Raw genomic sequence first — 9,888 nt, 5'->3', positions numbered from 1 at the left:
GTAAATCCTTAAATTAAACAGGGGAGGCCAGTTTGCTTGTTATACAAAGAATAAGAGAGTTTTAACTTGGATATTATAGTTAATCTTATGGGAAGAACTCGCTTAAACTAAAGAAAATTTTCCCACCCAAAAAATTCCGTTTGGTCGATTCCTCCCGTTACCCATAGACAGTTTAGCTGAGCATTAGGGTATCGCATGTTAACGTTTAATGGAGAAATGAAATATATGTGTGAAACAATTCTTGGTTTATTCAAATTACGAGTCCTTGCACGACTATCAACATTAGACCGATACCGATACCAAATACTCGAAACTATCGATACCAGGGTTTTGAAGAAAAGTTTCGATACTTGTACGATACTAGTGCTTACAAGATACGTTAAATTAAATTTATTTATATTTTAGTATTATAATGTAATATTATCAATAAAAATTGACACTATTAAGTACACAATCTAAGTATAGTCATATCATTTACCCTGCTTGTCATAAAATACTCCTTTTTGTTATAAATATCGTATCGCACGAGAAAGCTGGTATCGCCTGTCCCTAATCAACATCCCGGTAACGGACGGGGGGGTGATAGTATGATGTATACTCGTGTCCCCTCGGAATATGGTCGGGAATCCGGATACACACGAAGAAATATGGATCCCATGGGAATCCCACATATGCCATTCACGTGGGAAAGATGTACGTCGATTATTTAAATTGTTAAAAGAGAATTTTCAGATTTTATGTTTCATACCGAATTTGTAGTCATGTTTGCATGTGAATAATGAGAAGAAAATGTACTGGTACAACTTTGGTCGTCGTGTAGATATAATAAGAGTTCGACATCGATTTGCAAGACTTGTAAATGTTAGATTCAATTCATCTGCAACAGATGCATCCAAGAAACTTTACATTAGAAATGTGTTTAAAGACAATCCTTCTGCCAAGTACTATTTTCTAGCGACGCTGTGTGTTACTGCTAGCACAGCATATTATATCTACAGTAATCAACAAAGGAAGAAATTTGTGCTAAATGTTCTTCCAGCAGCACCAAATCATCAAATTGTACCTTATGTAGAAGACTTAGAAATATTAAACTCAATTCTTCATAGAAACAATGAAGTGAAAATTGTTGGTTTGCCAGGCTCAGGAAGAACACAACTAGCTCGACTTTTTGCAGGAAACTTGACAGAAACCAGGAATGAAAGTTTTCGTTTCAAATTGTGGCCAAAGGATGAAGTGACTGCCACATTGAATGCCTTAAATAAAGAGAGTCTTCTGGAAAGCTATAAACAGCTTGCTAGTAAACTTGGTTGTGACTTCGAGAATATGCAGTTTGCTGATGTAACATTTGACGAAAAGCTGAAAAAATTTAGTGAAGCTATTAAAGAGAAATTAAAGAAAAAACTGTATTGGATATTTTAGTTGAAAATCTAGATGAAAGACTACCAATCAAGGAGTGGTTGCCTGACCAAGATTGGGGGAATGGGTACATTATTTATACTTCACATGCTGAAAATGATGTGAACAGTAGTCCTGTTTGTTTTCACATGAAAAGGTAAGAATGTGGAATTTTTAATGTGAAATCAAATTGCTTAACATGGTGTCTATTTTGTGCATTTTCACGGCAGTCTGAAGAAATTAAAATTGGAAGGCCGTGTGATTCAATTATGTGTCCATGCATGTTTCAGGTGATTTTTGCAAGAAAGTGAGCATCTTAAAGTTTATAACAATATCAGGAAGTTATTTAGAAGGGAGTGGTGTAGCGTTGATTTGGACCTTACTATTTTTTCTGTGGTCAAAGTCTTTTTTAAAGGAGCTTTCTCTGGTTTTCAATCAGGGTAGCATATTTCCTGTTCTATTTAGGTGCATTAATTTCCCCTTGCTAAGATTTTGGTATGATACAGGGCCCTGCATAAGACAAGATCCTACAGGATATGCATGGGAAAAAATAGGATCCTATGCAGGATCTTACAAGATCTTGTTGGATCCTAGCTTCAGATCCTATAAGATCTTGTAAGATCCTTCCTAACCAGAAGCCTACATTTACAGGATTTTCACTAGATGTTGAAAATTCTTTGCTGCATATATTTGGAAAACATTTGGATGGAAATACTTAGTATTGTTTTTCTGTTCATTTGCAGAATGACTTTGAAATCTGCTAGACATGCATTTATTGGTATTGTTGGGAAGTCCGATGATCCTGCAGACAATGTAAAAGATGCTCCAGAACATCTCTTCAGCTTGCTGCTATACAATCCCCTATCAATCACATGTGCTGCAATGTATTTTAAACATCAAATCCAGCTAAACAAGAACTTCAACTATGAAGACCTGTATGCGGACATCAATGAAGCTGTTAAGAATTTGAAAGAAATAAATTCAGACTCAACTGACCTCGAGATTGTTCAAGCTAGTTCAATAGCCTTAGCTACAAGAGCTATAGTAAAATGCTATCCTGTACTACTTCACATTTTTGATTTCATTGCATCATGCAGTAAAAACAAGCCTATCCCAATGGCAATTTTTTCTCATCACTTGAAAATACCAGAATACCATTTACAAACGCAAACGAAGCCAAATCTAGCTACTGTTAAGTCAAATGAAGAGGTTAGTACAACAGTTCAAGAAAATGAGGAACAGGAATCCAATATTTTATCTTTCCGTGGCTTTGTCAATCGTGCAATCAGCATGTTTGAGAGGATAAAGCTTGAAATTGATGCCATCAAGTCTTTGTTTGGTTACAACAATAGTGCATCACTTGAACCATCTCAATCAATGTCTGATGGTTTAGACTTTATAAGATCTTGTCCTTTGTTGAAAGTAACACATGAGCCTTTGTCTGGTAAGTTTTGGTTTAATCTACTCTTAAATTTTTAACATTCAATCATTTATTTTAGGGAATGAAAAACATGTAACGATACTTTTCTTAAAGTTGAACCGAAACTGGATATATGAATATACGCAACCCCACTAAACGTTCTAGCTACGCCTGCGAACCATAGATATGGCCTTATAACGTCATCTTTTGTGAAAATATTTACAGTTATTTGCCGGATGTTGCGTTTACTGACGTCATAAACCTCTGGAAAGATTATCTATTCTTTCAACTTTTTTCGAACAATCTTTTTACCCTCGGAATTGAAGATTGATTTGAGCTATTTTTTTAATCCTCTTTACGGACAGCATTTAACATATGGTCTCATTTTAGGCGTTGAAGTTGTGACAGTTCATCCGGGTATCCATAAAGTGCTTCGTCACGTGTTTTTGTATGTCACAGTTCCTGAATTGGAAAAACAACATTTGCTTTTGGCAGAAAGGAAGCATTGTATGTCATATTTTGCTCGCTTGAGAAGCTTTAATGCCCAGAGATCAATTAGCGAGTACAGGAAAAATCTTGGTGACTATACATTTGCAGAGTTTCGTGACGCTGGTCTTCAAGATCCAACGGAATCTTTTTATGTAGGTGGTATTCTTCATCCGGGATCGAAGGATGATAGTCTTGATCCAACTCATGTTTTTGCACATCGGCAAGAACATCTTTGTCGAGTCGTGAATTCCTTTGATGAGCAATATCGTATTTCTGGTGGATATGACAACTCCTCAGTGGCTAGGGTATTGTTACTACCGCATCTTGTTGTGCTCCTTCAGGAAAAAGTTTAACTGCAAAGAGTAAAGCTCAAATTTATCGCATTATGGCAAATATCCATTTTCAAGTGCTGAACGATTGTGCAAGAGCTACGGAACTTTTAAAGAAGTCTTACGCTGTAATCGAACAACGCTACGGTGCCGACAGTATCGAAGCTGCCGAGATTTTGACAGAGCAAGCTGAACTTTGCTCAACTGCAGAGGAACTTATGGAAAGCAAAGCAATGTTAGAGCGAGTCATAGCCATCCACCAGAAGCATATAAAAACGTCTCAGAAAAACGTTCGTCCTTTTCAGTATGGTAAAGCTCTTATTGCTCTTGGAGTGACGTGCGGTGGTCTTGGTGAAAACGCACGCTCAAAAGAACTTCTAGAGAAAGGTCTGATGGAGTTGCAGACCGCCAGTCCTAATAACCCAATGGCCAAGGAGAGTAAATGGTTTGCAGCCGAAATTAGCAGCGCGGTGACAAACCTTGGTCACGCCTATCTCTTCTTGGGTAAGATAGGACAAGGCCGGAAACTACTCGAGCTGGCCCTAATTGGGCATCAAAACGTTCACGGCGATATTCATCACGAAGTGATGCGTACTCTCAATACACTAAGTATTGCACATGCGATGCAAGGAAACAGTCACGAAAGCAAGAGACTGAGAAACGAGGCTGGAAAAATTAAGAAGAAATTAGACACGAGAGCGCCGTTGTACTTAAGCTGAATAATTTTTTCATTACGTGTGAGTTAGGTCTAGAGTTACGTAAGTCACACAAATGACCTTCACTCTTTTGGGAAAGTTGCTCTTTTTGAAAAACATCGTTCCCAAATTTCTTTATATGCTTTACTTGACTACTCCACCCACAGTGAAATTTATTTCTCAAACGTATATGAATATTATTATAGTCATTCAATATTCATGATTACTGTGGATTGTTTAACAAAAACATTTTCCAATTCCAACAGATAATTTTAAAGAAATATAAAAATAGACATACTCTAAAAAACACATCATCTTGTAAACTCTAGATTCAATTATAGTGACAAGAAATGAGATTTTCAAAGGTCGTATTTTTTGAAGTACGTTCTTACTTTTATTGTTTAGCTACATATGATCTTTTGAATTGTTCGTAGTGTTGCCAACTGTATTTTTGTAAAATTCCCGAGTAAGCTCCCAAAATTTCACGAGTTTCCTTAAGAAATCCCGATTTTCCAGCTTTCGTTGCCACGCTCCTTGAGAAAGGGACGAGACACTGTGCTATTTAAGTAGATTGTGATTTCATACTTCAAAAATTCAAAATTTCGTTCCTACATATGAGCCACACCACTCTATCAGTTGAGCTTTTGAGCGAAATAGTTTTGCAAGCAAGTTTTATCTTTATAACGTGCTACAAAATCGTGTAACAATCATCAATTTTTACAAAAATTATATTCCTTAAACCGTTGTTCTCCAATTCAAAAATAAAAAATCCCCTGAATTACTTTTCAAAGTAAAAATAAATCCCTTCGCTCGTTAATATGTGCAATGGTAAAGTGATGTCAAGTGGATATGATATTGATAGAATACTGTGTATTTCTATCAAACTTATCATGTAAAATATTATTATCCCAACCATTATTGATAATTTCTGTAAGTCGAGTGTGGTCTTTGATTTTCCAAGAGGTGGTAACTGGCAACCTACTTGTCGGAAGAGGTTGTTGTCAGAAGGTAGTGTTTGTGTCGTATTACATGAAGTTTATCATTAGTCATCAAAATGGCGAACAAAATAGGTTTACCTTTAGTTCAGGAACAGATTCCATTAAGGCCATCTTCCTCTTCACAGGTATGATGCAGTGTTGTATATCTAAACATAAGCATATATAATTTTCATTTCTTGATATTGTGTTAGAAAGTATGAAGTTTCTTTGCTTTGTAACGTGCAAAAACTTCAATATTTTCAACTTTCCCATTTCCGTTGTAATTTACTAATTGTCTTTTGTCGTTGATTGATTACTCAAACAGTCAATTATATTCATACAGAATGAAAGATTTACATTTTCTTAAGCAATTTTTTATTATTATGCTGAATATACTGATAAGAGATAAGAAAATCGTCAGTATGTAACAAGATAGCTTTGATTGATAGCAATATACAACTTCCTCTTGATATACCCCTCTTTATGTGGTGTGAGATGTTTGTTACCACTAATTTGTATTTCAGATCAAAGCTTCTTCAGCGAATGGAAATAAAGCATTTGCTCCTTTTAATGCTGATAATTATAACTCATTTATGGTGAAAGTTTTCAAGTACGTAGTTTAGAAAAACCAACCCTTTTCTTTAGAGGTCTTGTACCAAGTTATATAGTTTGTCCCTTGCAAAGTATTTCACTCTTGTGAATGCTTAATTGTCATAAAGCATGTACACAATTGTGCATTTGTTCAAATTTCAAGGTTGGACTTGTGGTAGAGTAGTATTATAATTTAAATTGAAAAAGTCTGTTTGATAATCCACACTCTTAAAACATGAAGAAAATTTCATTGTTTTACTTCTCTGACAACATTAGGCAAAATATATTGCAAAATATTTTGAAATTCATTACAAATGACATTGTTATAAACATATTTTAAATTTAAAATTATCATTACAATTTATTTTGCCTAACCACGTTCATCTACGGGGCTGTCATAAAGGTAAGCAATTACTAAATTGCTGTCATTATACACATTATCTCAATGTCTTTAATTTCGGCAATTAAATTTTTTATGTCAGTTTAATGATGAGTTGCCTGAGGTAGAATTTATGACCCTATATGAAGCATTTATACTTTCATTTCTTGGATGTGTCTCTTCATGGGATTTTGTATGAGAACAAGCATTAGTATTATCATTATAATCAAACATATTTTGAATTATTCATTTTCCAAAGGTATGTCTTCTTTTGAATTCAGAGATGCGAGCAAAAGGCATTCCATAATGAAGTTCAACACAAAAGTTGATTTATCCACTATAACCAAGGTGTAAACTACTTACTAACTTACCAGTTTCCATCATAGATGTTTACAGCAAACAACTGAAATAACATTGTGCTTTTCATAACTATCCAGGCCCATCTGATGCGCGAGAGAAACACAGTTGAATTGAAAGAAGAGGAAATGCCAAAGTTTGGAGCTGGAAGTGAATATGGACGGGAACAAAGATTGGAGGCACTAAGAAAGAAACGAGGCTACTCCAAAAAAAAAGTCAAGGATGAGGATTTGCCATGGCTTTTGAAGATTGGTGGTAAAGGTGGCAAGATGTAAGTCTTAACTGTTCTTAGTTGTCAACTTTTACAAGTTTATGATGTCATCCATTTAGCTCTTTTTGATTGGACAGAGGCTAAGTGCACATAAACTATTTTTAATCCATGGTCATGTTTTCATTACTTTTGCATTCGTCAAATGGTAACAACTCTTCACTAAGATGAATTTTGTTCGTCGCAATGTTATACAAAAAAACTGTGGACAATAATTGCCTCAACAAAAGTCAAAAGCTTTCGTTGTTTTGAAATATTTAGGTACAAAGGCGTAAAAGAAGCTACAATGGTTCAGAACGCTGCTTATTACATATTCACTCAGGCTGATGATGGATCGTTCGAAGCCCACCCAGTCGACTCACAGTACAGGTTCACTCCGGTCATCAACTATAGAACGCTTACAGCAGACGAAGCGGAGGAGGAATTTTCATTGAGAAACAGAACCATCAACTATTTCTCGCTCATGGTAAAGAAAAGACTAACCGATGCAGAGGAAAAAGATGAAGAAATTGTTATTCCTAAAGTGAAGTCGAAAGTTGATAAGCTGGTAAGTGCACAATCATTTAATCTTGGGTAATGTGTAGTGGATTTGATTGTTGCTTACTGTAATGTTCAACGTTTTATGTGGAAAAACATACTTTATTCAGCTTATAAGAGAAATTTCGTATGACAAACAAACTTCTTAGATATTTAGAACTACCAAGTTATGACAATTTTGCAAAAAGTTGAAAAGGATTTTCATAATTTAGCACAATTCCCTATGAGCGTATCATTAATTTTTTTTATAGATGTTAGAGTTCGAGGCATACAGCCATGGTGGTACCGTACTTTTACTTTTCCACTTTTGTTTTCTTTCATCACTTTTTTCATTTTCAACTAGCAAATCTATAATGACGATGATCTACTCGATGTATCGGATGATGAAGGTGAAGAAGATGACCAGGAACATATGGATGAAGGTATTTTTGACGAGTGTACATGGGTACGTTGTAGCCGTCGATATTCACTTCCTTACCTTAGCAATATTATAAATGATATCGGTCTTAACTAAACTTGTGTGTAATGGCTAATGTTTTGCATGGATGTGATGAAATTTTTTATGGTTTTTCAGAAAAGTTCAAGAAAGCTAAGAAAAAGTTGGGAAAGACCAGAAAATCAGAGAAAGATGATGGTGGTAGCGACTTTGATGAAATGGAAGATGGCTACGAAGACTCAAAAGAGCACGATTATTCTGAAAATATGTCTTCCGGTGGGTTTTGTTGATTGTGGGATTCAGTCGTTTAAAGATTTGACGATTAGTAATTTGACTCATATATCCGACATAGACGATGAAATCAAAATAGAAGATGATGGGAAACCAAAGGCTGAAGATGATCTAAATGCTCAACTTAATCCAGATAGCGAAGACGACAGTGAGCTCGAAGAGGATAGATTAAGCAAGGGAGGTTTGGTATTGAAAGGTATGCTGAAGCAGAATGATGATAGTTCAGAAGATGATGAAGATGATATGGATAGTGATGAAGATCCAACAAAGTCTGCTGTATTACTACAAGGTGAGTTCTTGTTTAATCACGTGTGTTGTAATACCTGCAAAGTTTTCGACTGCTCCTTTTACATGTGTCGGTCTCTGTATGCTTTTCGTGTATTCAATATCTAAAGCCGCTGTGATTTGTGTTAAATATTTACATTACAAAGTGCTTTAAACATACGATCTGTTATAGGGCAAAAGAAGAAAGGTAAAAAGGTTGAAAGTGCATCTAGCACATCATCAAGTAGCAGATCTGGTACACCAGTTAAAGGTGTTGAATCTGCTGACAAGACCATTGCAGATGCTGCTAACAAGTTGAAGGATATTAACCCATCAGGTAAAGAAGGACGTTTAAATTTTGTCTCTTGACATGTTTAAATTGTATCCAAATTTTTTGGCAAGGTTTATAATGTTGTTATAACAGTCAGTCTTTCTGCGCTCGGTTTACGGCCTGCCTAAGATTGGTTTTTGAGCTTGAACAATGCCAAAAGACTTGCATCTGTTATGTCAAACTGGTTCGTTTCACATGTTAACATGTTTCGACAAATTATTATGTTATGTTCGCTAGGAATGAATTTTTTGAAGTTGTATGTTAGCTACATTAGCATTTTCACCATTACATGTTGACAAACTTTCACCTTCAGGAAAGAAGCGCACGAAGAACTCTCCCGGAGACGAAACTCCAAGCAAAAAAGCTCGTAAAGATACTGATAGTCCGATATCTCGCGCAGCTAGTGGCAGCTCTTTGTCATCACGTGTTTTGAATGAACCTGAGAGACCGTCATCCCGAGGAGCCGCTGAGTCTGGAATTACAGAGGAGGCAGTCCGCCGCTATCTTTCGCACAAACCAATGACCACCAAGGACTTACTGAAGAAATTTAAGACCAAGAAAACTGGCTTGTCCAGTGGGACGACAGTACAGCAGATAGCTGCCATCTTAAAGAAAATCGTTCCAGAACAAAAAATGATCAAAGGAAAACTCTATCTTTCTTTAAAACGGACCTAGTTGTTAATATTGCATGCTTGTGCGTTCTAACTGTCGTATTTTGTATAATATTTCGTGACTGTGAATCATTTTCTGCACATAGTATCATCAATCATCATTTTATTGGTCATATGCAGGAGTGTGGAAAATTCACAGGAGCTTAACATACTCCTTGTAAATATTTTTAGCGTTGACGCGAAATTGTTAAACTGGATGCGTTTTCATTCATCCGCTCAGATATTTGAGAGGTGGAAACTGAAAACATCCCTGGATAAATGTGTAGCAAGAAGGGAGGGATCTCTGATATTTATCACCAGCTGGGTGAAAATTATTTAGGTATAAAGGAAACCTTTGCAAGAGTGCGTCTAGCCGTTCTTGGAAGGCCAAGTGGAAAATGATTGTATTTTGGTTACTTTTACAAAAGAGCGCAGGCTCATTTTTTTAAAACTTTATCAAATTTTATTATAATACTACA

The 9,888-nt window shown here is 35.8% G+C and overlaps 1 protein-coding gene and 1 pseudogene across 3 annotated transcripts; both read left to right on the top strand.

Annotated features, from left to right (window-relative positions):
* The first annotated feature begins 111 nt into the window (after positions 1 to 111).
* LOC124435767 lies at positions 112 to 4,684 on the top strand (annotated as a pseudogene).
* A 694-nt stretch (positions 4,685 to 5,378) lies between these two features.
* LOC124440301 (general transcription factor IIF subunit 1-like) lies at positions 5,379 to 9,545 on the top strand. Of its 3 annotated transcripts, XM_046990663.1 has the most exons (10): positions 5,386 to 5,451; positions 5,830 to 5,915; positions 6,557 to 6,623; positions 6,713 to 6,903; positions 7,162 to 7,447; positions 7,781 to 7,859; positions 8,012 to 8,149; positions 8,226 to 8,453; positions 8,622 to 8,765; positions 9,073 to 9,545. In XM_046990663.1, the coding sequence occupies exons 2-10, from the start codon at positions 5,899 to 5,901 to the stop codon at positions 9,432 to 9,434; spliced, it is 1,512 nt and encodes a 503-aa protein (XP_046846619.1). In that variant the 5' UTR covers positions 5,386 to 5,451; positions 5,830 to 5,898; the 3' UTR covers positions 9,435 to 9,545. The 3 variants fall into 3 exon arrangements, with proteins under 3 accessions (XP_046846637.1, XP_046846619.1, XP_046846629.1); XM_046990681.1 differs by lacking the exon at positions 5,830 to 5,915 and having other exon boundaries at positions 5,379 to 5,451; XM_046990673.1 differs by lacking the exons at positions 5,386 to 5,451; positions 5,830 to 5,915 and adding an exon at positions 6,199 to 6,299.
* The last annotated feature ends 343 nt before the right edge of the window (positions 9,546 to 9,888 follow it).

The sequence above is a fragment of the Xenia sp. Carnegie-2017 genome, unplaced genomic scaffold (genome assembly GCF_021976095.1).
Source record: "Xenia sp. Carnegie-2017 unplaced genomic scaffold, XeniaSp_v1 HiC_scaffold_1, whole genome shotgun sequence".
Classification (NCBI taxonomy): domain Eukaryota; kingdom Metazoa; phylum Cnidaria; class Anthozoa; order Malacalcyonacea; family Xeniidae; genus Xenia; species Xenia sp. Carnegie-2017.
The sequence above is the reverse complement of the archived record's forward strand: the minus strand, read 5'-3'. Positions and strand labels throughout refer to the sequence as shown.